This window comes from Emys orbicularis, chromosome 7, assembly GCF_028017835.1.
Source record: "Emys orbicularis isolate rEmyOrb1 chromosome 7, rEmyOrb1.hap1, whole genome shotgun sequence".
Lineage (NCBI taxonomy): Eukaryota > Metazoa > Chordata > Testudines > Emydidae > Emys > Emys orbicularis.
The window spans coordinates 130636393-130663788 of record NC_088689.1 but is presented as its reverse complement, the minus strand read 5'-3'; the positions used below and the strand labels follow the sequence as shown (position 1 = coordinate 130663788).

The window sequence follows — 27396 nt, the reverse complement described above, 5'->3', positions numbered from 1 at the left end:
CACGCGCTCGGAGCCACCCCACGGGCACCGCCCCCGGCCCCCCCGCTCGGAGCCACCCCGTGGTTGTGTCACGGCTCGTGTGGCCACGTTGCCATGGCATCATCACCGCTGTAGTCATGAGTCGGCGCTGTCACCGTGATGATGTCACAGGAACTTTATTATGATGGCGTCACTTCCGGGGCTGGCCCCGCTATCGTCATGTCACCCCGCTCCCCTGTCACGTGGAGCCGAGACCCGGCTTCCGGAAGTGCGTCACGGGCTCGGGCCTGTCTCCTGCTGAGTCCGCCCGTGCGGAACTTCGGCTCGAAACAAAACAACCCGCGGAGCCGCCGGGCGGGGGGTGAGCGCGGGGGGGCCGGTCTCGGGCGGGGGGGCTGGGCAGTGCTGGGGGGGGGCAGGTCTCCGCGGGGGGCGGCGGGCTGTGCTGGGGGGGAGGTCTCCGCGGGGGGGGGCGGGCAGTGCTGGGGGGGGCAGGTCTCCGCGGGGGCGGGCCGGGCTGTGCTGGGGGGCAGGTCTCCGCGGGGGGGGGGGCAGGTCTCCGCGGGGGTGGCAGGTCTCCGCGGGGGCGGGCCGGGCTGTGCTGGGGGGGGCAGGTCTCCGCGGGGGCGGGCCGGGCTGTGCTGGGGGGGAGGTCTCCACGGGGGGGGGCGGGCAGTGCTGGGGGGGGCAGGTCTCCGCGGGGGCGGGCCGGGCTGTGCTGGGGGGGAGGTCTCCACGGGGCGGGCAGTGCTGGGGGGGGGGCAGGTCTCCGCGGGGGCGGGCCGGGCTGTGCTGGGGGGGGGCAGGTCTCCGCGGGGGCGGGCCGGGCTGTGCTGGGGGGGAGGTCTCCACGGGGCGGGCAGTGCTGGGGGGGGGGGCAGGTCTCCGCGGGGGGGGGCGGGCAGTGCTGGGGGGGGCAGGTCTCCGCGGGGGCGGGCCGGGCTGTGCTGGGGGGGGGCAGGTCTCCGCGGGGGTGGCAGGTCTTCGCGGGGGGGCGGGCAGTGCTGGGGGGGCAGGTCTCCGCGGGGGGCGGGCCGGGCTGTGCTGGGGGGGGGCAGGTCTCCGCGGGGGCGGGCCGGGCTGTGCTGGGGGGGAGGTCTCCACGGGGCGGGCAGTGCTGGGGGGGGGGGCAGGTCTCCGCGGGGGGGGGCGGGCAGTGCTGGGGGGGGCAGGTCTCCGCGGGGGCGGGCCGGGCTGTGCTGGGGGGGGGCAGGTCTCCGCGGGGGTGGCAGGTCTTCGCGGGGGGGCGGGCAGTGCTGGGGGGGCAGGTCTCCGCGGGGGGGGGGGCGGGCTGTGCTGGGGGGGCAGGTCTCCGCGGGGGCGGGCCGGCCCGTGGGGGGGGGGCAGGTCTCTGCGGGGAGGGGGCGGGCAGTGCTGGGGCGGTTGTGTTGCCCCCCCGGGGGGTTGTGTTGCCCCCCAAGGGCTCCCCTCCCCACCCCACCCCCCGGCGCTGCTCCTGTCTCCGGCCCTGGCAGCCGCTGCGCTGGGCCCCGCTCCTGCATCCGGGGCGGGGGGGCCGGGCAGCTGCTGGAGCTGCCCCCCGTCTCGGAGCCTGTTCCGGCCCCTGCGCAGCCGGTGAGAGGGGGGCGGCCTGGCTGTCTGCCTGGAGCCTTTGTCCCGGCGCTCGCCTGGCAGGGCTTTGCCCGGGGTCCGGACGTGGCTGGCAAGAGGCACGGGGGTGGTGCGGACACCCCAACAGCGCGTGTGGCTGCGCCCTGACGGGGAGCTGCCTGTTCCTCCGGTTGTACCAATAGTGCCTGTGCTTGAAGCGCCGAGGAAAGCAGGAGCCCCTGGGCACGGCTCTGGGCCATCTGCAGCGGTGCCACAAGCGGGACGCAGAGCCTGGCAGCGGTCTTTGCCCACCCGCGAGGGTAACCTCCTTGGCTCTAACCGCAAGAGGCAGAAGCCAGCAGTCAGTGGAGAGAGGAGAGTGAAAGCGATTGGAAAGGGGAGGAGCAGCCTTCTCTGCTACTTCCAAATCCAGACCTGGGAGGAGCGGCCCGAGGTGGGGACTGAGGAACACGGCATGGCAGGCTGTCTGGGCCCGAGGGCATTAGGTCAGAGCAGTCAGGCAGCCCCGTGCGTGCGTTGGGCTGAACAAGTCCGAAGCAGTGGGGGGCCTAGAGGGGTCTTAGTTGGAGAGTTCTGTCAGCTACAGTCAACTGAAGAGCAAGGCCTGTGTCCCCAAGGTGTGTGGTGCCTGCTGTGACCTGGGGGAGCCCGTGTCCGCAGGCGGGGGCATGGCGTTCTGGTGGCGGAGTCATAGAAGAGACCTATTGGCTCGCCTAGTCCTTCCCTCTTCCCTGCTGCTCCCCACAGCTCGTTCTCCAGGGCTTTCTTGGGTCCAGCTTGAAGGGACTTGGATGTGGGGCTTTCAGCTACTGCTAGGAGGCAATTCCAGTCTGAGCTTCCTACCTCATAGGTGTGTCTAAGGCACTTATCCCTACAGTCCATAAATGCCAGTGTACAGAAATGGAGCAAAGGGGGCTGGCATCGCGCCAGGGCGTGTCTGAAAAGGATCCTAGAAGCTAGGGGTCAGGCCCAGGCTCTCTGGGGCAGACCAGACCCCAAAGGTGCATGTTCCATTGTCCAGGGGTCTTCCAGGCAGGCAGCAAAGCGAACACGCTGAGCAAGTGGGAGAGGCAGGCACGGAGCTGGGTGTTGCGCTGCCCTCCCCACAGACCTGCTCCCGACGAGCAGACCCGGCGTAACTCCCTGCAGGTCTGCGTGCACACTCAGAGCTCCCTGGGAGCACCCTCGCTGAAGGGGTGTCTTGGTGACTTACGTGCCATTGAAATGAAGCCAAACGTGCACAGAATAAACTGCCAAACCCGCTGCACTGCTTAGACAAATGCGGGGGTGCAAGTGCCAGTCCTCACGTGGGGCTATGGGCCTTGCTGCGCTTTCTTGCCTCTTCCCTCCTGAGCTGCCGGGGATGCTCCCGGGCCGGGGTGGCCATCTGCCCCGCAGGAGGGGAATGCAACGGACTGGCCACTTGGCTGGGACCCAATCCTGCTCCTCCTGGATTTTTCACATGCAGACCTTGGCCAGACGAGGAAAACTGCCAAAAACCACTGCTGAGCCCAGTGCTAGGTGCTGTAGTGTAGACGGACCTTGTTCAGAGCGGCTCCAGCTGCCATGGGGTTGCAGTGGGACTCCCAGCATTGCTACCTGCCGGAACCACGTGCAAACTCCCTCTCAGGCAGCCGGGTTAGAGTGTTAAAGTGACCTGTGCAGGCACTGCCTGGAGGCAGTATCTTCTGGCTGGGAGCAGCTTGGGCATGGACCTGGCAGTGCACCTCACTCCACTCTCCACCATTAGCTGCCCAGTTCTGCATCCCTTCCTCTCCCTGGGTCAGGGCTTCTGAAGATGGCTGAAGTCTGTGCCTGGGCAGCTGGGAGGGTGGGGGTGGGACTCAGCGCTGGCTGCTCCTAGGGCATGGTGGAGGTTTGCTTGCTGGCGCTCGGTTCACTCAGTGTGATGATCTGGGCCTGTCCTTGGGTTAGAGCCGGGGAGGAGCGCCGTTTGGCAATGTGTGGAGGTGTCCCGTGGAGTCAGCACTTGGTGGCCTAGGCATTTCTAGAGTACGAGTGCCCCGGTCACTAGCCTGCAGCCTTTTTGTATTTACCGCTGAGATTGGGCTCCCTGACGGCTGTGTACATGTGTGTAACTGGCCTGGCAGGCGTGTGTGTGCCAGGAGTGACCAGCAGCTCGCCGCCCCACTGGCGGTGGCAGCTGTTCTCGGGGGCTGCTGCTCTCCCCCCCGGGCACTGGAGCTGAACCTGCGGCAGGTCCCCAGCTGCTCCCGACAGCCTGTCCCTGGAGTGGGCCTGTGCTCAGTGCTGGAGAGTGAAAGTGAAACCAGGGTCTGGCGGCCAGAGCCCGGAGAGCCAGAGTGACCTCAGCCCAGTACAGAGCGTGGGCAGGGAGTCTGCTGCCCGGAGCGGGCTGCGTACGCTGGCCGAGGTGTCTCGTCAGCGCACCCAGTCGCTGCTCACTGCCGTAACTAAGCAGGGTGTGCCTGGGGTGGGCAGGCTCTCTGTGCATGGGCTGCAGAAGGGGCGAAAGAGACTGGCTCTTGCTGGAGCGAGCGGCTTCCATCCGGCCCAGGAGCAGAACGATTCCTTCCTTCCTTCGCTGTTTTCAGGCATCAGCCCCCAGTACTTGTGGAGCCAGTTTACTCCTGCCGCCATGGCCATGTGCCAGGCGGGGCCGCTAAGCCCCCATGGGAGTGCTGAAGTAACAGCCCTCACCTCCGGAGACAACTGAGCGCCTAGCCGGCGCTCTGGCAGGTTTCTCTGGGGACCCTTATTCCCATGGGGGGCCAGGCAGCGTTACGCCTGCTCCCCGGGCTTGAAAGACTTCGCACACCCGTGCAGCAGATCCCGCTAGCTCCTCTCAGGAGCACTGACAGGCCCACGTTCTCTGGCATCAAGCAGCTGGGTTAGACTTTGTTACTCGGGGTCTGAAGAGCATGGGGCATTTTGTACATCCGAGCCCTGGGTGAGGATAAGCCATCCTCTGGCCAGCCTGCTTGCATTGCCCTGGGCAGGCGTCACCACTGACTGTCTGCATCACTCTGTGAGTCTGAGTCTGGCTCTGCCCAGCCCAGGCAGCCCTGCCGCTTCGGGGGCAGGTAAAACCCCCACCTGGGGGTGGGTAAATTCATCAGGGGGTCCTGCTCTCCATTGGTGGTGATGCCCTGAGAGCCTAGCCTGGAATGCGACTTTTTCAGCACCTCTGAGTCAGCTGGAAGTCTGCTCTTGGATCCTTGGTTCTTGGAGCCAGGCCAGGCACTCTGGCACGCTGCTCTGGGGAGTACCCTGGCATCCTTTAGGCCTGGCTGGGCTTTAAGGTCACAGGGCCTCTGTCATGAGCCTGACTCAGAACCTGTTGCCCAGGCCCTTCTCCGGCTAGCCCCACTGCCACATCCGCTCACTTGTGCGCTCTTGTCTCCATAGGTCACTTGTTCCTTGCCAGAGAGTTTGCCCACAAAGAGTCGCCAAGATAGCTGGGCCAGGAAGAAAGCGTCGAACCCCTGACCCAGACTCCATCACTGACCCCGGCGGGCCGTTTGTCTCATCCAAACGGCTGAAAATGTCCAGCAGCGCCAGTGCCCCAGGCCAGAGGAGAGCGTCCCGGGGGCTGGAGGATGCAACCAACAAGAAGAAGCAGAAGGACCGAGCCAACCAGGAGAGCAAGGAGGGCGAGAGACCCCCTGGCAGCGACCCTAAGAAAGGTAGGGCCCGGGGTGCGGCTGTCCCACTGCTCCACCTCTCCGCTCTCCCTGCAGCCGTCTGCTGCAGGATAAGCAAATTCGACTAAGCGCTTCCACTCGCCCATGTAACATGCTCCTCTGGGCACAAGTCTCTGAATCCTTCATCTGCTTTTCCAGCTGCCACTTGGCGCCATGTGTGAGCGCAGCTGGAACCTGTCTCTGAGCGAGCCAACCCCCTGAGGCTTGGAGCTGGGCCTTGCCTTGGCCGCCCCTCTTGTAGCAGCAGATACCCTAGGGATGGCCTTCGGGGAGGCGAGCTGCTTACCTGCTTGGGCTGCATCGGAAGCAGGACACTTAGCTGCCCCTCACCTGCACTGAGTGTTGCTACGGTATCCAGTCAGGTGAGGCCAGGCGCTCTGCTGGGAGGTGACTCGCTCCATGCTGGGTCAGACCCGGGGCCTGTCTAGCCCGAGGTCGCCTGCGCTGACCCTGCACCCCCAATGCAGCGTACCCACAGTGTGGGAAGGAAAGCGGACTGGCTCTCCTGGAATAGCTCCCTGTGTAGACAAGCCCTAAGGCTGCCAAATGTCCAAGAATCTGCAGCTGCGGCGAGTGCAGGCCCACTGGTACTGGCCAGGAAACAGCAGAGCAGTCAAGTGTGGGGAGCAGCCAGCCTGGCTCCTCTGCAGGGTACACACTGACATGGCACTTCAGTTCTGGGCCTGGTGGGTTATGGTGCGTCGTTCCCTGGCGCCCGCGGTGCAGCCGCGCTGGGATTCGCACAGTAAATCACTGGGATAACCCCTCATGCCAAAGCCACGCGGGGGGCGGCAGGGAGCTCTGCCCCGTGGGAATCCTCCTCCTCTCCCCGGCGTTGCCTAGAGCTGTGCTGGCAGCTGTGCGCCCCCAGGGGACCCCTCGCGCAGGCAGTGCTGCAGGGCAGGCGGGACTCTCCAGGGGCTGGGCACAGGCGGGCTGTGACAGCCCCCTGCGGAATTGTGAGGGACTGCCTTGCTGGGTGTCCTGTGGCCTAGCGAGTAGCTGCAGGCTGCCAGCACGCGATGCCTGGCACGGGGTGGGGCCGGCCCGCGGGAGCTTTGGAGGTTCTCTAGGGGCCTTCCCCGCAGGCTGCTCCAGGGACTGCTGGGCTTTGCAGGTCCTTGTGGGCGTGCTGGGCAGAGCCCAACCCACTTCCCCAGATTCCCTTGCCCCTCGGCAAGCTGTTCCTGTCCGTTTGAACCCCTGCCTTCACTAGCGCTCGCCTTCCCCGGTGTGTTGTAGGAGCACCAGTTACCATGGCCAGCTGGGCTCCCTTCCGAGGAGCCCCTGTATGCCTGCGGTGGGCACGCTGGAGACCTGTCGCCGTCGGGGCTGGTTGGTTAACTAGCGTGCACAGAAGCAGCTCTGCTGTTTGCGAGGAGGGGTGCAGAGCCCCTGGCTGTCTGGAATGGCTCTGCAGGTTAGCCCGCTGCGGGGGGCTGCTGATGCTGGACGGTGTGTGCCTGCCGAGTCCTGAGCTGCTGGGAAGTGCGACCCCTGTAGGCTGACACTTTCCCACCAGCTTGGGACGTGCTCCTCAGGGCGGTGAGAATGCCACTGCGGCCGTTCCTGGGAGCTGGAACGGGGACGTTCTGGGCTGCTGGGGGTCCCAGGTCGCTTTGGGACGGCAGCGTTCAAACGGTGGCTCACCCCAGCTGATCCAGGGCAGGGAGCCCTCAGGCTCTGACGGCCAGCAGGCTGGAGCCAGCAACGGCTGCTCCTGCTCTAATTTTTAATCCCTTCCCTGCTTTTCTAGAGCAACCCCCAGCCTTAAGAACGCCATTGGAAGGCCTCTCCGTGCAGCGTTCTGGTCTGGTCGCTTCCCCCTATGTGTGTGCATCCTCTCCTTGGCCTTTCCCAGTGCCAGCAAATACCCTCCTCTAGTACCGAGTGCCTGGGTGGGCCAGACTCACCGGCGTCCCAGCATGCCCTGAGCACGTGGCACTAGCCGTTTGGTGGTGGTGCAGCATTCGCTCTGACTGAGCAATGGGTCACTCGTTACCATGGCGGTAGTTCCCCCCCCCCCCAGCTCCATCACAGCCAGGCTGAGATCACCAATGGGGATCCCCGTATCCCTTCCCCGGTATGTATCTGGTTCCTCAGCAGCCAGTGTGCTTTCTGTGCTGCACCGCACTGCGTGTCCAGCAACTTCACTGGAGCTGGGGCCCCCCATGCGTCAGCGGGGCCTACAGGACTTGCACCTCTCTGAATGGAGAGCTCCTTCTCCTCACCCCTGCAGGGGGCTGTGACTGTCACAGACAGGGTCCCAAGGTGGCTGGAGCTTCATCTTAGAAGCACTCTCAATCCGGGATCTGCTGGGGAAGCTCTCTCTGAAATCACTGGGGCAGGCTAGCGGCTGGCTTGCTGGGGTCTCCAGAGGGAATGGGGAATGCTCACAATTCCCTGCCCCATTTGCTAGCTGTCTTGGCCCTGGAAGCAAAACTAACATCCCCGTTGAGAGCGCTTGCGGGCGCCGCTAAGCTTGGCACGGCTACAACGCACCCTGGGTCACTTGGACGCTGCGCCCCATCAGACCTCTGAGTGCAGCAGGGCCCTGCGGGGAGCAGCGAGGGCTGCAGGTGACCGTACAGGGTGGGGGGGGCGGGCACTGACACGGGGGTCATGGAGGAAAGTCAGCGAGCAGGCGCTCAGCATGCCATGCGGTGTCCGAAGTGGGGAATGTTCAGTGGAGAAGGGAGTTGAACGGCAGTGGTGAGACCACCACTCGAATACTGTCCGTTGCTGGGTCCAGGCTTGGAAAGGGCTGTTTCATCAGCGGTTCGGAGGCGAGCTGGTTAGAGGAGTGAGAAAGCTGCCTTGCAGGGCGAGTTAGAGGGCAGCCCTTCAGAGAAGACGTGCTCAGAGTCTGTGCCTAGGTGGGAAGAGTCAGCAGTGTGCCCTTGTTGCCAAGAAGGCTAACGGCATATTGGGCTGCATTAGTAGGAGCATTTCCAGCAGATCGAGGGATGTGATCATTCCCCTCTATTTGGCATTGGTGAGGCCACATCTGGAATATTGCGTCCAGTTTTGGGCCCCACACTACAAGAAGGATGTTGATAAATTGGAGAGAGTCCAGCGGAGGGCAACAAAAATGATTGGGGGGCTGGAGCACATGACTTATGAGGAGAGGCTGAGGGAACTGGGATTGTTTAGTGTGCAGAAGAGAAGAATGAGGGGGGATTTGATAGCTACTTTCAACTATCTGAAAGGGGGTTCCAAAGAGGATGGATCTAGACTGTTCTCAGTGGTGGCAGAAGACAGAACAAGGAGTAATGGTCTCAAGTTGCAGTGGGGGAGGTTTAGGTTGGATATTAGGAAACACTATTTCACTAGGAGGGTGGTGAAGCACTGGAATGGGTTACCTAGGGAGGTGGTGGAATCTCCTTCCTTAGAGGTTTTTAAGGTCCAGCTTGACAAAGCCCTGGCTGGGATGATTTAGTTGGGGATTGGTCCTGCTTTGAGCAGGGGGCTGGACTAGATGACCTCCTGAGGTCCCTTCCAACCCTGATATTCTGTGAGTCTATGAAGAGAGAAGACTTGGTAGCAGAGGGCTCTGCGATCCAGTAGCTGGAGTCAGTCGTTCAGACTGGAAATAAAGGGTCACTCTTTGCCAGCAGGGGTAATTAGCCACTGCCCCAGCTGCTCTTAGTGTGTGGTGCATTCTCCGTCACTTCGGCTGGATGTCCCGTCACAGTTCCCCAGGCCCGGTGCTCTCCCACTGCTCTGCAATGGTCCCTGGGACCCCTTCAGTGTATCAGCCCCTCTGGCTGGGATAAACCTCGGAGCCTTCCGCAAGCCGCTGGTCTGGCCTGTGTTACCCAGGGGGTCAGGCTCCTTGCGGCCTGGGTGTACAGGCAGGCAGCTCGGCCTGGCATTGTGGCCTGCCAGCGGGATGCTGGATGCCAGGCTCTGGTGCGGTCAGTGTAGGCAGTGAGCTAGGAGAGACGCATGGGCATCCAGCTCCTTTCCGTGCCGCTGGGTGCCCCGCTGACCGAGCGCTGACCGAGCGAGCTGAAGAGAGCAGAGTCGCTGCGGGCGCTGGCCACCCTGAGACTGTCCCTACGGCTTCAGACATTGTACTCCATGCAGCTCGCTGCCCCCTGCTAGCGCCGCTCTGTCCCTTCCACCTCCAGTGCCGACGGGCCTGAGCCAGGCTGCCCCTGGGAGGAGCATTCGTCTAGCCCCCCACCGCAGAGGCAGCAGGCACCGAGCCAAGAGGGCTGGCCAGGAGCGCGGGGGAGCCTGCACCTGGAGTGGGGCTCTGTGGTGTTCCTGGGTCAGCCCTGGTACCAGTGTTGAGCTGCAGACTGATCCTGTGTGCGGCTGCTCCCCCGGCAGGAGTGCGCTAGCTCCCTTGCCTGGCCTCGGCTCAGGGAGCTCAGGTCCTGCTCCAGCGCTGCCTCGCTCTGCTCTAGCTGGGCTCCTGTGCGGGGACACCAGCAGGCCTGGCTCAGCTGTGACAGCCACGCACAGAGCCTGCGGGAGCCGGGCAGACCTGCTGTACCGCGCTCTCCAGCACAGCCCCCGGCCCGGCCCTCCTGGGGAGCGAGCGCGGTGCAGCTGGCATCCCCCCGCCTGGGACTGCTAATCAGGCAGCTCAGAGCCCCCTCCAGCTGCAGTGCGAGCCCGCCTGGGCGCCGCGCTGCTACAAGACGGAGCAGCTCGCACGGGGAGAGCTGCTCTGCCCTCTCGGGGCGCTGTGCCCCTGGGGCGGGGCCATAGCCTCTCTGCCTGGCCCTGTGCCCCTGCCTGGCCCTGTGCCCCTGGGGCTTCCCAGCTGCGCCCGTTCTCGCCCCCTTCCCCAGGGGCTCCCACTAACCCCTTCCTGGAGCGTGCTGAGTGCCTCTTTGCTCCCCGGAGCCAGAGCTGCCGTTTGGGCCGGGAGTGACGCTGTCCCTCTGCTGTTGCAGACCTGCTGCTGGACTGGAAGCAGAACGCTGACGAAGTCATTGTGAAGCTGAACTTGGGCAGCGGGGCCCTGAAGTTGGAGGAGGTGGATGCTGCGTTCACAGACACCGACTGCGTGGTCAGGCTGCCAGGTAACAGCAGCTCCAGGCAGGATCATGGCTGGCGCCTGGAGACAGGCGAGCGGAATGCCCCGTCACCGGCTCACGTGGCTGCGCTGGGCCCGTGTCCTCCGCTAACCAGAGCACGCAGTACCAAGCAGGGCAAAAGGGGTGGGGGGCAAGAAGAAAGCTCTAGATAGCCTAGGTAACCCAGAGCAGTGTGTGGAGCTGGGCCACATACTCTGTGCTCCCTGCAGACCCAACCCCATCTGGCCTGCCCCGGAGCCACCAGCCTAGAGGGTACCGCTGGGAACAGCTAGCTGGAGCGCGCTGACGGGAGAGGCAGCTCTCAGCAGAGCCCTTCTGTAGCCACGCGGGTTGGGTCAGGGCCTAATGGAGACTAGTTCCTGGTACCTGCCCGGCCTGTCGGGGACACCCTCTCTGCACAGGAGACGACAGACCCTAGAGGCTAGTCCCAAACAAAGAGCTGAAACCTTGAGCGGGTCTGGGGCCCCTCCCCGCGCGTCCCCAGCCAGAAAGGAAGCAGCTGAACAGAGGGAGATTTGGGGTATGATCCCGAAGGGAAGAAGTGGTGCTGGGCTTAGCAGCAGGCTGGCGGAGAATGGTGAGTTGTAGGCCCCTCATAGGCAGGGAAGCACGTGGCAGAGCGTGACCAGAGGCGGCATATGGCACTGTCGGAAGATGGTGCGGCCCAGCGGCTGGAATTCCCCCCCATGCGTGGCAGTGGCAGACGCTGTCAGGGCTGCGGGGGAGCAGGCAACGTGGAGATGGACTGTCGGGGTGAGAGCCACGCAGCCCCTCTGCAAAGGCAGCGCTGGGCCGGCCTGCGGCAAAGGGGAGCCGACTCGCTGCTGCAGCACCTTTGGCAGAGTCCCCGGCAGGAGGCGCTGAAGGCCTGAGCTCTGACTGGAGCCCCCTTTGGAGGCACGGGGCCCCCTGAGCAGAGTCCCTTCGCGCTGCAGCAGCGCCTGCCTGTGCCTGCCCCAGCTGTGAGGGCCCCATTTGTGCCCACAGATGGCCGCCAGTGGAGTGGGCAGTTCTACGGGGAGATTGAGAGCTCCTGCAGCAAAGTCCAGGGCAAGAAGGGCAACTTCCTGCAGCTGGTGCTTCAGAAGAAGATCCCCCTGCACACCTGGGCTTCGCTCCTGGTAAGGCTGCGGCAGGCCCTGGCCACCAGGGCCAGCTCCAGGCACCAACTTCTCAAGCAGGTGCTTGGGGCGGCCACCCCGGAGAGGGGCGGCTCGTCCAGCTGTTTGGCGGCAATTCGGCGGACGGTCCCTCACTCCTGCTCGGAGCGAAGGACCTCCCGCCGAATTGCCGCCACAGATCGCCATCGCGGCTTTTTGTTTTGTTTTGTTTGTTTGGCTGCTTGGGGCGGCCAAAACCCTGGAGCCGGCCCTGCTGGCCACGCACCCCGAACCCACCGCAGGGCCCACTGGAGATGAGGGGAGAGGGAGCTGAGCTCCCTGGGGCTGGGGAGAGGAGGGTGGGCACTGCGGGCGTCTCTGAGCGTCCTGCTGGACGGAGGGCCTGGCTGCCACTGCCTTGGCCCGGGGCGGTGGGAGGCTGGCCATGCCTCTGCCAATGGCGTGGAGCTGCACCCGCCTTGCTGCTCGTGGGGTCCATGCCCACGGCTGGGGGAGGGCCCCGTTCGGCCCAGGGCCCCGGCTGCACAGCCGTCCCAACGGGCCCCGTTACCTTTCCCAGAAGAAGCGGAAGGACGGATCCAAGGAGCTAGCCAAGGGGGCCATGAGCCAGAACGGGAAGGAGCAGCCCCCGCCCGCACAGGCCGCCCCCGAGGAGCCGGCGAGGAGCAAGCGGGAGTTCCCGAACTCGAAGCGAGCTCCAGGGAGGGGCGAGGCCCCAGAAGGGAAGAGCCCGGCCAGCCCCAGGCTGCAAAGCGGGCCCAGCGCCAAGCGGGCTGGGTACCTCAAGGTGGCTCTGATGGAGGAGGAGCCAAATGCCGGGGTCCCTGGGGGCTTGGAGCCTGGCAAGGGACCCAGCGGGAGAGGAGGCAGCCGGCAGAACGGCCGAGCAGCCCACGGCGATGCTGCCACAGACCTGACCCCGCCTCTGGTGAAGGTAAGCGGGGGGCACTGGGGATCCTGCTGCCCCCATCACAGGTGTTGTCCTGCCCCATCCCCTCTCCCGGGGTCAGGAACCCCTCGTTCAGGGTGAGGCCGGGGGTCCCAGTCTCCCAGTGGTGCTCCTTGGAGCCCCCCTGCAGGCTGGGCTGGGGCGTGGAAGCGGGGAGGCCCGGCCCTGCCACAGCCTCAGGATGTTGGGCTGCTTGCTTGAGCCCCCGGCTCAGGTTCTCTGTCTGGGCCGAGGCGGGCGCCCTGGGGTGGGGGCCGTGAGGGGCTGGATCCCAGCAGTCTGTCGGCTGGCTGGCTTACCAGGCTCGCACCCTGGGGCTGAGGAACTCCAGAGCCCAGCATCCACCTGGCTCTGATCTCTGGGCAGAGGGAAGGTGCCCCCGCTCCTGGCGCAGCACTCTGGCCCTTGGCAGTTGGGTGGGTAGGAGCCCTGGAGCTCAGCCCAGGGTCCCTTCTGCGCCCCAGGAAACCCTGCGCGGGGGGCAGGGCAGGTGGGAACGGAGGGGGCTCCCCTCGCTTGGCAGGGGCTAGGGCCGAGCTGGCAGCCTGGCCATTCGGGGCCGTAGAGCAGAGCTACGGCTGGAGGGGGGCTGGCCCCCGCTCCGGGGGGACCCCCCATGTCTCACCTTCCCCCTCTGCACGTGAAGGCCGAAGAGCTGCAGAAGGAGCCCGTGCTTGTGGGGATGCAGCCGCTCGCTGCCCCTTCGGAGAGCTTTCCCCAGCACATGGCGCCCTGCCTGGAGAAGAGACCCCTGCAGCCGGCCGCCTCCCAGTGCCCGCCAGCCCTTGGCGAGGGCCCCGAGGCTACCCTGGCCCCCGCCTCCCCTCCGCTGGGCAGAGACGCTGAGAAGAGAGACTGGTCCAAAGAGGATGTTGCCCTGGAAGCAGCAGCGGATGGTAAGTGTAGAGGGGGAGGGAACCAGAGCACTAGGCCGTGGCTCCCCGGGCCCCTCCAGTTATCGGGAGCCTGCTCCGTTTCCTTGCCGGCTGGCGGCGTGGGAACCAAGGGCGCCTGGCTCCCTGGGGGGCAGTGCTGCCGTCCCAGCGAACGGGAGCCTGGGCCCAAAGCTCCCCTCTGAGTCCTGGGGCCCGTCTGCCTGCGGCGCTGGTGGCGGGGGGGCTCCCAGGGCACAGCCGCCTCGCGCCCCACCTGGCCTTGTCCTGTCCTAGAGCCAGAGCCCATCGTGAGCCTGAGCTTGGTGAAGAACGACTCGTACGAGAAGGGGAGTGATTCAGTGGTGGTGCACGTCTACGTGAAGGAGATCCACAGGGAGACCTCCAAGGTGCTGTTCCGGGAGCAGGACTTCACGCTGGTGTTCCGGACCAGGTACTGCCGAGCGCCGGGCCTGGCCGCGCCCTGCGGGGGCTGCAGCATGCCAGGTGCTCCCCCGCGTGCCCTCTGATCGCCTTCTCCTCTCCTTGCAGTGACGTCAACTTCCTGCGACTGCACCCCAGCTGCGGCCCCCACACGGTGTTTAGGTGGCAGGTGAAACTCAGGTACCAGGCGCTGGCCCCGCAGTACCCTGCTGCTCCTGCTTTCCTCCAGCCAGGCACAGATCGGCCTTGTGGCAGGAGCACAGGACTGGGACGGGACCCCTGGGGTCCATCCCCACTGCCCCTGGCCTTGTGCAAGCAATGCCCCTTTGGGCGTCAAGGGGTGGAGAGCCCCTGCCCCGGATGGCACTGCGCAAGGCAGCTCCGTCTGCGCTGATCTGAAGCGGGGCCGGCGGGGCAGACAGCGCCCGGCTGGCTGCGCTTGCTGCCCTGGTACGTGCTGCCCTCCGCCGAGGTGCAAGCTGCCTGGCGTGCGCTCCCAGGGTGGGGAGCCAGGGGACAACACACCAGACACACACACACACACACACCCCCCACGCGCGGGGCTGGGCGGATCAGTGGTGGCGTTGCGCTGGCAGGAGGCTGGCCCAGCCCAGAGCGCCTCCGCGCTGCCGACCCCCTACCCTGCAAGAGGTCCCAGCTGCATCGGAGCCCAGCGAGGGCCCTGCCTCATGTCTGCCAGCCCTGAGCCTGCTCTCCTGTCCCCAGGAACCTCATTGAGCCGGATCAGTGCACGTACAACTTCACCGTCTCCCGCATCAACATCTGCCTGAAGAAACGCCACAGCCAGCGCTGGGGGGGGCTGGAAGCCCCAGCTGCACGAGGTCTGCTCCTTGGCTTCCCCTCGCCTTAGCTCTATATGCCCCCCGCCCAGGGGGAGCTCAGTTCCCGTCTCTGATAGGGGAGGGCAGACGTTGCCCACGTACAGCGCAGGCTGGGGGAGGGAGCTTGGGTATGGGGCCAGGGGAGCCTGGGGGCTCTGCCGTCTTTGGGGGCGGGGGCTGGGCGTGTGTGGGGGGGTGGCCTGCCGGCTTTGGGGGCGGGAGCCGAGCGTGGGGGGGCCCTGCCAGCTTTGGGGGCGGAGGCCGAGCGTGGGGCAGCCCCTGTCGGCTTTGGGGGCGGGGGCCGAGCGTGGGGCAGCCCCTGTCGGCTTTGGGAGTGGGGCCTTGGCATGGGGGGGTGGCCTGCCGGCTTTGGGGGCGGGGGAGGGCGGGGGAGCTCGGGCATGGGAGGGCCCTGCCAGCTTTGGGGGCGGGGGCCGAGCGTGGGGCAGCCCCTGTCGGCTTTGGGAGTGGGGCCTGGGCATGGGGGGGGTGGCCTGCAGGCTTTCGGGGCGGGGGAGCTTGGGCGTGGGGGGGCCCTGGTGGCTTTGGGGGTGTGGGCTGGGCGTGGGGGGGCCCTGGCGGCTTTGGGGGCGGGGGCCGAGCGTGGGGGGCCCCTGACGGCTTTGGGGGCGGGGGCCGAGCGTGGGGGGGGTGGCCTGCAGGCTTTGGGAGCGGGAGCCAGGTGTGGGGGGGGTGGCCTGCAGGCTTTGGGGGTGGAGGAGCTCAGGCGTGGGAGGGCCCTGCCGGCTTTGGGGGCGGGGGAGAGCTTGGGGATGGGAGCGTGAGCTGCTCTGCCCATGCCCACACCGCTGCTAACCACAAGCCCACCTGTCCCCCTTTTTAAGGTGCAGTGGGTGGTGCGAAGGTTGCCATGCCAACAGGCCCTACCCCTCTGGATAAGAGCCAGCCGGGCAGTAACCAGCACCCCCTGTCCAGTAAGGAGGAGGCTCGGGCAGGGGAGAAGGAGAAGCCCAGAGCAGAGGACGGTGGCTTGGAGGGCGTCACGGCCCGGACGGCCACAGAGCACGTCACAGTGAAGCAGGAACCGCATGTCCCCTCAGTGAGCACTTGCATGCTGGCGTGAGCAGGCGAGATTCGCGAGGGCCCAGACACCAGAGTGATGCACTCAGCTCCTTCACTGCCAGCGCTGAGGGGAGGGCTCAGCTCCCGGCACCTGCAGACCCTCCCACAGCACCTTCCGCTCTGGGAGAGGCAGCACTTCACTCGGAAAGGAATTGTTCCTGCCTGCAAGGCGCTGTGGGGGCAGGGCAGGGCGCTGGCTGTGGGGGGAGCTCCCAGCAGGGGGCGCTGTGGGGGCGGGGCAGGGCGCTGGCTGAGGGGGGCAGCTCCCAGCAGGGGGCACTGGGGGGCGGGGCAGGGCGCTGGCTGTGGGGGGAGCAACCAGCAGGAGCCGCTGTGGGGGCGGGGCAGGGCGCTGGCTGTGGGGTAGCTCCCAGCAGGGGGCACTGGGGGGGCGGGGCAGGGCGCTGGCTGTGGGGGGAGCTCCCAGCAGGGGGCGCTGTGGGGGCGGGGCAGGGCGCTGGCTGTGGGGGGAGCTCCCAGCAGGGGGCGCTGTGGGGGCGGGGCAGGGCGCTGGCTGAGGGGGGCAGCTCCCAGCAGGGGGCACTGGGGGGCGGGGCAGGGCGCTGGCTGTGGGGGGAGCAACCAGCAGGAGCCGCTGTGGGGGTGGGGCAGGGCGCTGGCTGTGGGGTAGCTCCCAGCAGGGGGCACTGGGGGGGCGGGGCAGGGCGCTGGCTGTGGGGGGAGCTCCCAGCAGGAGCCGCTGTGGGGGCGGGGCAGGGCGCTGGCTGTGGGGTAGCTCCCAGCAGGGGGCACTGGGGGGCGGGGCAGGGCGCTGGCTGTGGGGGGAGCTCCCAGCAGGGGGCGCTGGCTGTGGGGTGCTCCCAGCAGGGGGCGCTGGGGGGGTGGGGCAGGGTGCTGGCTGTGGGGGAAGCTCCTAGCAGGGCGCTGGGGGGGGGGGCGGGGCAGGGCGCTGGCTGGGGGAGGAGCTCCTAACTGCTCCGGCCTGCCCCAGCCGAGCTCCTTGCAGCGAGGGGCCCCGCTCAAGCCTGTCCCTCTCTCTCTCCCTCGGCCGTGGCAGCCCAAGCCGATGTGCATGGTGCCGCCGATGACGCACAGCCCGGTGAGCAGCGAGAGTGTGGAGGAGGACGAGGAGGAGGAGGAGAAGAAGAAGGTGTGTCTGCCGGGCTTCACGGGGCTGGTGAATCTGGGGAACACCTGCTTCATGAACAGCGTCATCCAGTCCCTGTCCAACACGCGGGAGCTGCGGGACTATTTCCACGGTGAGTGGGGGGCGGTGGCTGTGCCCTGGGGCTGGGGTGCTGCTGTGAGGGACCCGGCTCACCCTGTCCTGCGTGTCTCCTGCAGATCGCTCCTTCGAGGCTGAGATCAACTACACCAACCCGCTGGGCACGGGAGGGCGCCTGGCCATCGGCTTCGCTGTGCTCCTGCGGGCGCTCTGGAAGGGCACCCACCACGCCTTCCAGCCCTCCAAGCTGAAGGTGAGGAGGGAGCCCCGGGCCTGGCGGGGTCACGGCATAGTGACAGTTCAGAGGGGCTCCCGGGAAATGGACCGTCAGACTAGCTGGGGTTCCCTCTTTGCGGCGGGGGCCGGTTTGGCGGCTGAGGGCAGTAGTAGATGGAGAATGCTGCAAGGCCACGCGAAAAGGCAGGGCTCCAACTCTCTGTAGCTGGGGAGTCTTCGGGCGGGTGTTCCCCAGTGGGGCCTGCTGGGAACGGTTCTTGGCCCTTCGCTAGGTAACATTTTTATCGGTGACCTGCAAGAAAACATCAAATCATCACGGATGAAGTTTGCTGATGGCCCGAAAATTGGGGGAGTGATACGTAATGCAGAGGGCAGGTGTAACGATGCGGTTCTGGCGGGACCCAACTGAGAGTGCCAATTCAGGACAAATCGCTTAAAACGGCAGTTACAGCCCTAGGCTGGGGTTTTTCTACCTCTAAGGCAAACCAAACCAGCCAGCCAAAGAGGACTTTGGTCTCACCCCACTGGCTAACCACAAGTCACACAAGCAATTCCCTTAGACACTCCAGTTTCCCAGTATCACCACCAGTGCCACTCGTTATGGGGACAAATGGTTATGAAAACCAAGACCCCAGTAAAAGAAAAAAGGTTCTCCTGATCCCAAAGGATCAAGCCCCAAACCCGGGTCAAATCAGATATATACAAATATACAAATCAGATCTTACCCACAAATCACGCTGTTGCCAATCCTTTAGAATCTAAAATCTAAAGGTTTATTCATAAAAGGAAAAAAGATAGAGACGAGAGTTAGAATTGGTTAAATGGAATCAATTACATACGGTAATGGCAAAGTTCTTGGTTCAGGCTTGTAGCAGCGATAGAATAAACTGCAGGTTCAAAATTAAGTCTCTGGAACATCCCCAGCTGGGATGGGTCATCAGTCCCTTGTTCAGAGCTTCTGTTTGTAGCAAAGTTCCTCCAGAGGTATGAAGCAGGATTGAAGACAAGATGGAGCTGAGGCATCAGCCTTTTATAGTCTTTTCCAGGTGTAAGAATACTTCTTTGTCCTTACTGTGGAAAATTACAGCAAAATGGAGTCTGGAGTCACATGGGCCAGTCCCTGCATGCTTTGCTGAGTTGCAAGGCGTATCTGCCTTCTCTCAATGGGTCAATTGTATAGCTGATGGTCCTTAATGGGCCATCCAGCAGGCTAGGCAGAGCTAACACCAACTTGTCTGGGATGTCTCCTAGAAGCATAGCATAAGTTTGAAATACAGACAGTGTAGAGCCAATATTCATAACTTCAACTACAAAATTGATACACATATAGACAGCCTAATCATAACCAGTAAACCATAACCTTGTCTTAGACACCTCATTTGACCCCTTTTATGCAAGATTTGGTGCCACTACAGGACTTTGGTTGCAACCATGTTCTATATGGTCCCAGTTCAAATCAAGAACGTGACAGCAGGTCAGTGCTCCAAAGCAATCTGGGTCGCTTGGTGTGACGTGGGCACGATCTGTGAGTCCGTAACACTTGGTAAACAGGGCGCAAGCAAACGACAGGTTTTAATACAGCTAAACGTAAATGTCTCCAGCTGGGAACAGTGTCGGCCACTGGGGGGCTCTGTCCTGGGAAACCGCGACTCTGCAAAGGACTTGGGGTCATGGGGGACAATCAGCTTTACGTGAGCTCCCCGTGACGCTGTGGCCAGTAGAGCTAATGCATCCTGGGCTGTGTAACTAAGGGAACCTCGAGCTGGAGTAGGGGGAGGTTCTGTTACCTCTGGACTTGGCCTGGGTGTGACCGCTGCGGGAATCCTGGGTCCAGTTCTGTGCCCACAAGGCCAGGAGGATGTTGATAAATGGCAGAGGGCTCAGAGCAGAGCCAGGAGATGATGAAAGGGTTAGAAACCTGCCTTGCAGTGACAGGGGCGAGGGGCTCAGTCTGGTGAGCGCCCCCACGAGCCGGCCCGGGGCGAGGGAGCCCAGCCTGTCCCTGCCCCACGGGAACAAATCGTGGGTGATGGGCTGTTGGCTCCGGCAGCGAAGGGGAACCCAGCCCTGGGGCTGGAAGCTGATGCCAGGCAGACAGGGAAAGAGGCGAGTTTGGACGGGGGGGGGAATTAGAAGCGTTTCCTGGGGCAGGGCGGGGGGGGGATTCTCCATCCCTGGCCATGGTTCAGTGGGGAGCGGGTGTTTGCCAACAGCTCTGCTCGAGGGGCTCCAGGAGGCAGGTCTCTGCCTGTGCTGGGCACGGGGCCAGACATGGGGATCACAATGGTCCCTGCTTGCCTGGGGATCTCAGGATCCAGGAACACCCGGCTAGCTGGGGCTGCTGCTGGGCTTTCCCTCTGGCCCTGGACTGCTCTGCTGTGTCCTGGGGCAGCCCTGAGCCCGGGCACAGAACTGGCGCTGGCAGCGCCGAGGGGCCAGCGCTCGTGACCGTTCCTGCCCACAGGCAATCGTGGCCAGCAAGGCCAGCCAGTTCACGGGCTACGCCCAGCACGACGCCCAGGAGTTCATGGCCTTCCTTCTCGACGGCCTGCACGAGGACCTGAACCGCATCCAGAACAAGCCCTACACGGAGACGGTGGACTCGGACGGGCGGCCCGACGAGGTGAGTGCAGCCGCCAGGGGGTGGGTGCTGCCTTGGCCAGCGGGGCCGGACGCTGACCTCTCCCCTCCCCTCAGGTGGTGGCAGAGGAGGCCTGGCAGCGGCACAAGATGAGGAATGACTCCTTCATCGTGGACCTCTTTCAGGGCCAGTACAAGTCCAAGCTGGTGTGCCCGGTGTGCGCCAAGGTAGGGGCCGGGGCCCGGCCAGCAGGCGTCTGTCCGTGGGACGGTGGGCACAGACTGCTCGCTGCAGGGTCACCGGGCCGGCCGCGGTGCCTGCTCCCTCAGCCACGCTGGAGGCCTGCCCTGCCAGCAGGGGTACCCGGGGGCTCCTCCATCACTCCTCCTCCTCACGCCCCAGGGCCCGGCTGTTGCCACTTCCTCCGCCCCCAGGGCCTCTGCCTGCTCCTCCGCCCCTGGCCATCTGAGCCTTCCAGCCCAGGGCCCCGGGGGCTCGGCCCCGGGCTGACTGTTCTGTGCTGTGCACTGCAGGTATCCATCACGTTTGACCCCTTCCTCTACCTGCCGGTGCCCCTGCCCCAGAAGCAGAAGGTGCTGACTGTCTATTACTTTGCTAAGGAGCCGCACAAGAAACCTGTCAAGGTAAGACAAGCCCTCCTGCCATGCGGCTTGGCTCCTGGCCAGCTGGGATGCTGGGGGCTCTCTCGGGGGCCCTTTCCGGGAGCCCACCGTTAACCGAGGCGCCGCGGCTCCCGGCTGGGCTCATGGGAGGGAGGCGAGTGGGGCCGTGCGTGGCCTGGCTGACGGCCCTCTCTCCACGGCAGTTCCTCGTCAGCATCAGCAAGGAGAACTCCAGCGCTGCGGAGGTGCTGGACTCGGTGGCCTACAGCATGCGCGTGAAGCCAGAGAACCTGCGCCTGGCAGAGGTGAGCGCAGGGGGGGTGGGCTCAGCCTCAGGTGAAGCCTTGGTGGGCTCATGCCACTGTCTGTCCAGTCCCCCGCCCCGCAGAGCTTTGGGGCTGCCCCCTGGTGCACACGGGGCGTTGGCCTACGTCCGGGAGAGCTGGAGCCTGGCGGTGTGGCCGTGGGAGCGCAGAGCTCTCAGCATGCTCGGGAGCCATGCCGTCCCCTCCGAGGGGCGCCAAGAGGGGAGGGCCGGCCCGTATGCCAACAGGTGGGCCAGGCAGCCTGCGGACAGAGCCTCACTCCGTTGCTTCCCCGGCAGGTGATCAAGAACCGCTTCCACCGCATGTTCCCGCCGTCCCAGTCGCTGGACACGGTCTCCCCCACAGACCTGCTCCTGTGCTTCGAGGTGCTGTCCCCAGAGCTGGCCAAGGAGCGGGTGGTGGTGCTGCAGGTCCAGCAGGTACGTAGGCTGGGGGACTGGTCCCTTCTGCCGCAGGCTCTGGGCAGTGCCAGCTGGGAGGACAAGGCCAATGCCCAGCTGCCCGACTAAAGAGATCACTTGCCCAGCGGATGGGGCTTGCTGGCACCTTGCTGTGAGCCCGAGGGCTGCTCCTCACGCAGCACCACCACTTCTCAAGTGCAGCCGCCAGCAGCCTTTCTCCTGGGCAGTGATGGGGGGGGGGGGGGCACAAAGCAGCAGCCCGTCCGGGGTTGGTGTCCTGCGCAGCCTCTGAGGAGAAACAAGCTGGCGGGAGGAGCAAGGTGAGCTCCCCCCACCTTCTGTGGGGCTCAGGCACCAGCCCAGCCCCCACCTCCTCCTCCAGGGCTTCCTTTGTCCAGGGGCTTGCTGTGAACATGATATTAACAAACATGCAGGTATCCCGTTTTTAACTTTACTTCAGAACTGTGGGACAGACAGCCACCTCTTACCAAACAGGCAAAAGAACGTGCCGAACCCCGTTTCTGTGTTTGTTCTGTTCCGGTCTAGTCAGAGTAGAGACACCTGTGCGTTGTTTTTATTACTGAGTCTGCAAGAACCTGACAGAAATGCCTTGCCGTGATTTGGACGCGTAGATGTGCACAGTGATTGTTTTCCTAAAGTTTATGAAGTGTTTTAGGGGAAAGTGTCAGTGCAGTCCCCAATAAAAGTTGGTAGCCGCACTCTGAGGCCACCAAAACCTGTCGTGAGAAGCCCTGAACTACACCTCCCAGTCTGGTTCCCCAGGGGCGGGCGGGGGCCGCAGTGTATGCTGGGACCTGTCACCTCCCTGGCCCACACTCCGCGGGGACGGTGCTGCAAGGATCCTGCCCTGTGTGCCAGCACGCCGCTGGGTAACCTTCTCCCTCAGCGTCCCCAGGTGCCCAGCGTCCCCATCAGCAAGTGCGCGGCCTGCCAGAAGAAGCAGCAGTCAGAAGACGAGAAGCTGAAGCGCTGCACTAGGTGCTACCGAGTGGGCTACTGCAATGTGTGAGTTGGCGCATGCGGCCAGAGGGGCGGGGGGTGGGGGCGCTGGCTGGTCTGGGGGCAGGGCCCTCGAGAGACCCAGTGGTCTGTGTGTTACAGGGGGTGTCAGAAAACGCACTGGCCAGATCACAAAGCCCTGTGCCGCCCCGAGAACATCGGCTTCCCCTTCCTCATCAGTGTGCCGGAGTCGCGCCTCACCTACTCCCGCCTGGCCCAGCTCCTGGAGGGCTACGCGAGGTAAGGGCACCGCGTGGGCACCAGCTGGGCAGCTCCCCGCACAGTCGCCTCTGCACCAGGTTCTCGGGCCGGGCCGCTCACTGAACTCTCCCTGGCAGAGAGGTGGGGGAGGGGAGGGGCAGCCTCCGAAGCGCGGGGGTCTCTGTGGCCATCGGCGTCTCCGGCTGACAATGCCGCTCGAAGGGCTCTCCACGCTCACGGAGGGGGGCTCCGGCACCTTCCGGGGCTCGGCCTGGAGCGGGCTGTGCGTGTGCTCTTCTGGGCTCGGCCGCTCTGTTCGCAGGCGCCTTTCGCGGCCCCAGCTCTGACGGCTCTTCCCTCCGCAAGGTACTCGGTCAGCGTGTTCCAGCCTCCTTTCCAGCTGGGCCCGCAGCCCCTGCTCCCCGAGAAGCTGGACCTGCCTGCGAGGAGTAGCTGTGCGGCTGCCGCCCCTGCCCCAGAGGCGGGGGATGGGGACAGGGCCCCTCACCGGCAGGAGCCCCAGCTATCCGCCCCAGAGCTGCACCCGGAGCTGGGGGAGGCCAGCGCAGTGCCCAGGAGTTCCACGCTCAGCTCGGATTCGGGCTGCTCTGAGCGCTCCCTGGAGGCGCAGGGCGAGGGCTGCTGGGAGAAGGAGCCGTCCTACGAGCGAGGCCCCAAGCCTGAAGGTAGGAGCCCTAGGGCTGCTCGGCATCCCCGGCCCCACTGCCTTCCTGGCGCTGGCCAGCGCAACCCTGCCAGCCCCTCCAGTGCCCGGGCTCGCCGGCTCCATGCGAGGGGACGCCCCAGAGCTCCCCAGGCAGGGCCGGCTCCAGGGTTTTGGCCGCCCCAAGCAGCCAAACAAAAAAAAGCCGCGATCGCGATCTGCGGCGGCAATTTGGCGGGAGGTCCTTCGCTCCGAGCGGGAGTGAGGGACCGTCCCCCGAACAGCTGCCACCCCTTTCCGAAGTGGCCGCCCCAAGCACCTGCTTGGTAAGCTGGTGCCTGGAGCCGGCCCTGTGCCCAGGGCATCCTGTCTGCCAGGGTGCTCATCGCCTTCCCATCCCGCTGCTCTGCCCCAGCCACCTGTCACTCGACCCGGCCGCAGGACAGCCTGGGAGCAAAGGGAAACGCCTCCTAACCTAGCTCCCCGGCCTGGCCCACCAGGCAATGGCGGTGATGATCTGCCCTGGCGGAAGGAGCGCTTGGTACCCACAGTCCCCCCGGGTTGGCAGAACTGCTCCCCTCCAGACAGCCCCCTGGAAGTGCCCCGTGTGCCCGCAGAGGCTCCTGCAGCACGGGGGCCCTGCCGCTGGGCACTCCCTGAGTGGCTGCCTTTGCCTGTCCCCAGCTGCCATCCCCGGATACCAGCATGCGCCCGACGCGCTCAGTGCCCACGCCCAGTTCTACATCAACAAGATCGACGGAGCCAGCCGAGAGCACAAGCTGGAGGAGAAAGGTGAGCCTGGCCCTCATGGCCCCGTAGTTCAGCTTGCCTGGGCCGCTCGGCTGGGGAACCTCCCCGGAGGTGCCCTCACCCCGCCTGTTGGCTGGTTAACAGTGCGCTCCTTGAGCACCCAGCGCAGGCGGGGCGGAGCTCCCGTCCACAGGGCAGAGGTCAGCACCCATGCACGGGGGAGGAAACACAGAGCTGCAGCCCGGATGCCTTGATTCTTCTCCCGGCTGGCGCGCACTCTTCAGGTTCTGCCCCGGCTGCAGGTCCTGAGGCTGAGTGGATTTCCATATGCACCCCATGGCACCTGGGTCCTGGGCACAGCCACACTGCACGGGTGTGACTGGGAGCCCAGCTGGGCTGGCCACTCCTCCCTTCCCTGGGGCAGCTGCAGGGGGTGGGGTGGGGGGGTAGCTCTGGCTGGCAGCCATCCGTGGCTAATTTCCAGCCGGGGCGAGGAGAGCCTGATGCCAGGTCAGCTCTCCCCCTTCCCCGCCACTGGTTGGGCCCTGGGGCACGGGGGGGAAGGGGGCAAGGGGCTGGTGTCTGAGCCCCTGGCTGTTGCAGGCGATGCTCCGCTGGAGCTGACGGACGACTGCTCCCTGGCCCTGGTGTGGAAGAACAACGAGCGCCTCAAGGAGTTTGTGCTGGTGGAGTCCAAGGAGCTGGAGTGCGTGGAGGACCCGGGCTCGGCCAGCGAGGCGGCCAGGGCCGGCCACTTCACGCTGGGCCAGTGCCTCAACCTCTTCACCAAGCCGGAAGTGCTGGCGCCCGAGGAAGCGTGGTGAGGAGGGGCCGGCTTTGCTGTGGGGTCCCTGCTTGCCCCGGGGCGGGGGAGGCTGGTGACGGGCTCTGAGCCGTGGGCAGTGTCTCCCCCAGGGGCTCCGGCCCGGGGCCTGCGGCTCGGGCAGCAGCGACTCCACATGCCTGCCTCTGGCTGCTGGCCACCCCTTGGCTCACAGCTCCGCTGGGCGGGGGGGAGGCGTCCAGGCAGCCTCCTGGGCACCCCCCATGGGCTCTCGTCAGGGGGCGCCCAGCTGCAGCGTAACCGGCCGTGCCTCCCCAGGTACTGCCCCAAGTGCAAGCAGCATCGCGAGGCCTCCAAGCAGCTCATGCTGTGGCGCCTGCCCAACGTGCTCATCATCCAGCTCAAGCGCTTCTCCTTCCGCAGCTTCATCTGGAGGGACAAGATCAACGACATGGTGGACTTCCCGGTCCGGTGAGCCGGCCACGCCCAGCCCCGGGGAAGTGCGGGGCCTTGGGGCCTCTGGCCCCCGGGGCACTTCCCCTGCTCAGCCCCCAGATCCCGCCTCCCCAGGAGCACTGAGGCTTGGGCAGGCTGGGGGTTGGCAGGCTGGGGGCCTGGCCAGAGGCGGAGGGCGGACTGGGGGGCGGGCCGGGAGCTGGCAGGGGGTGGGCCAGGAGCAGGCAGGCCGGGAACAGGAGCGGCGGCTCATGGTTCCCTTGTCTCCCCAGGAGCCTGGACTTGAGCAAGTTCTGCATTGGGCAGAAGGAGGAGCAGCAGCAGCCCATGTACGACCTGTATGCGGTAATCAATCACTACGGCGGGATGATTGGCGGGCACTACACGGCCTACGCCCGGCTGCCCAGCGACAAGAACAGCCAGCGCAGCGACGTGGGTGAGGAGCCGGGCTGGGGCCGCGCCCTGTCCAGGCCGGGGCTGTGTGGGCCGGGCGCTGACCCCGCTCTCCTCTCCCCGCAGGCTGGCGGCTCTTCGACGACAGCACGGTGACCACCGTGGACGAGAGCCAGGTGGTGACGAGATACGCGTACGTCCTCTTCTACCGCCGGCGGAACTCTCCCGTGGAGAGACCCCCACAGGGGCGCCCCCCGGAGCATCGGCCAGACATGGCCGCCGCCGCCGAGCCGGCCGCCAGCCAGGTGAGAGCTGCGGTACCTGTGTGCTGGCTGGAGCAGTGCGGGTCTCCTGCCCATCTGCTGGGGGCTCCGGGCAGCCGCTCGCCCATCGGGAGGCTGTGGTGAAGAAAGCCGGGCTTTGAGGGAGAATGGGGGGTGCAGCCACAGGCTGGAGCTTGGCATGGGGTGCCGGTGGGCAGGCACCATGGTCCAAGGGGTCCGGGACGAGTGAAGCTGCGTCGTGAGAGGAGCTGGGGAGCCCGAGGGGTGGGGCAGGCGAGGGGGCACCAGGGCCCTTCCATTCTCAGGGCTGCACTGCGGGGAGCCAGAAGGCCCCTGTGAGAGTTACGGAGCCTGAATCCCTGGTGACCCCAGTGAGGGGTCGCCCTGAGCGAGCAGCTGGGATGCCGAGGTGGCACCTAGCTGTGGAGAGGGCTCAGCCGGCAGCGGGGCAGGAGGTGGAGGAGCCTGCAGGGAACCCTGAAAGCAGCCGGGGAGAAGCCGGCCTGCCTAGCGCAGCGCTGGGGCTACAGGGCTACGCGCCCCTGGAGGGGCAGCCGGTGCTGCGGCTCTTCGCGGGGCTCCAGGTTCCCCTTCCTGGCCTGTGCACCACTGCTCAGAGACCCGCCGGCCCTGTGTGACCCCGCCGGCCTGCCAGGAGATGGCGCCACTCAGCCAGGCTGCCGGCCACCTGCTCTTGCTGCCCCCTTGCCCGGCATGGTTTCGGAGAGGTGCTTTCCAGATACTCGCTTGGCTTGGCGCCCGGCTGGCTCCTTGCCTGGTTCCTCGCCCAGTTGGGTCTAGCTCACCTCAGCTCCTCGCATGGGGCTCCGTGGTCGGGGCCTGGAGCGGCTGCTGCAGGCGGGAGTCCGGCTGGCTGCGTGGCTCCTGTCCTGGAGCACCGCGGGCCCTGTGCTGAGCAGGCCCAGATCTGTGGGCGCAGCAGCGGCTAAGGAGGGGAACTCACGCAGTCTCTGCGGATCAGCGACGGCCAGGGACCCTCTCGCCAGCTGGAGGCAGGGCAGGGGAGCAGTGCGAGGTGCCCGCTGGGGCTGCCTGCAGGGGGCGGCATGCAGCTGCTCGGATTCCCATCTGCAAGCAGCAGGAGGCGCCAGGTTGCTCCCCCAGGTCACCGCCGCCATCCTGGGCACTCGGTGCCCACCTGTAGAAACCGAACTGTGACTGGCTGCTCCAAGCTCTCCTGTGGCTGCAATTGGCCATCCCTGGGAATAATCCTCCTGTGATTGGCTGCCGTCTGACTGATTCTTGGTTCCCACCTCAAAAGCTGGGCTCTGACCGGCTGTCGTCTGACTGATCCGCTTGTATTTGGCAAATCTGGGCTGTGATTGGCTGGCACCTGTGCCCCGCGCTCCTGGAGCCGCTGGTCTAGGATTACGCAGTCACTGCTGGGTGCTGGGAGAGGCCATCCTGCAAAGCCAGCCCCGACTGGCCGCCGGCCTGGCTCCTCGGCTCAACACGAGCCCGTCTCTGCCTGCTGCTGGAGCCCAGCGTGGGGCCCGCTGGCTGCCCGGATCACAGGCTGCGAGTGCTGGGGGCCTGGGAGGCTGGCTGGCCGCTCCATGGCCACGCTGCACCCGGTGGGGGATGCGAGGCGGGTTGCTCGGTATGTTCTCCCCAAGTGCTGACGCAGGTTTCCACATCGCAGGCTTCTCTGATCTGGCAGGAACTGGAGGCCGAAGAGGAGCCCGAGGCTGGCAGGAGGCATGCCAGGACTCCCTGCCGGCCCCGCGGCCAGACGGCGAGCCAGGCCGCCCGGCAGCACCCTGACGAAGGCTGCCTCCGCTACGTTGTGCTGGGCACCATGGCCGCCATTGTGGCACTCTTCCTCAATGTCTTCTACCCCCTCGTCTCCCAGAGCCGCTGGAGATAG

The 27396-nt window shown here is 65.6% G+C and overlaps 1 protein-coding gene across 1 annotated transcript; it reads left to right on the top strand.

Moving 5' to 3' along the window:
• Positions 1–262: 262 nt before the first annotated feature.
• On the top strand, positions 263–27396 carry USP19 (ubiquitin specific peptidase 19). Its single transcript, XM_065408595.1, has 26 exons — positions 263–340; positions 4942–5219; positions 10148–10276; positions 11279–11412; positions 11972–12346; positions 13008–13257; positions 13531–13687; positions 13786–13857; positions 14404–14519; positions 15365–15579; positions 16621–16822; positions 16908–17041; positions 19490–19648; positions 19723–19833; positions 20140–20250; positions 20433–20534; positions 20834–20974; positions 21864–21982; positions 22079–22216; positions 22544–22863; positions 23526–23633; positions 24195–24411; positions 24694–24846; positions 25104–25267; positions 25351–25529; positions 27172–27396. The coding sequence occupies exons 2-26, from the start codon at positions 5078–5080 to the stop codon at positions 27394–27396; spliced, it is 4173 nt and encodes a 1390-aa protein (XP_065264667.1). The 5' UTR covers positions 263–340; positions 4942–5077.

Bases quoted from the DNA above. Each gene is read 5' to 3' on its own strand.
- USP19 (XM_065408595.1), top strand. From the start codon at position 5,078: ATGTCCAGCAGCGCCAGTGCCCCAGGCCAGAGGAGAGCGTCCCGGGGG. The intron at 17,042-19,489 runs GTGAGGAGGGAG...TCCTGCCCACAG, and splicing joins TCCAGCCCTCCAAGCTGAAG to GCAATCGTGGCCAGCAAGGC. The intron at 23,634-24,194 runs GTGAGCCTGGCC...TGGCTGTTGCAG, and splicing joins GCACAAGCTGGAGGAGAAAG to GCGATGCTCCGCTGGAGCTG.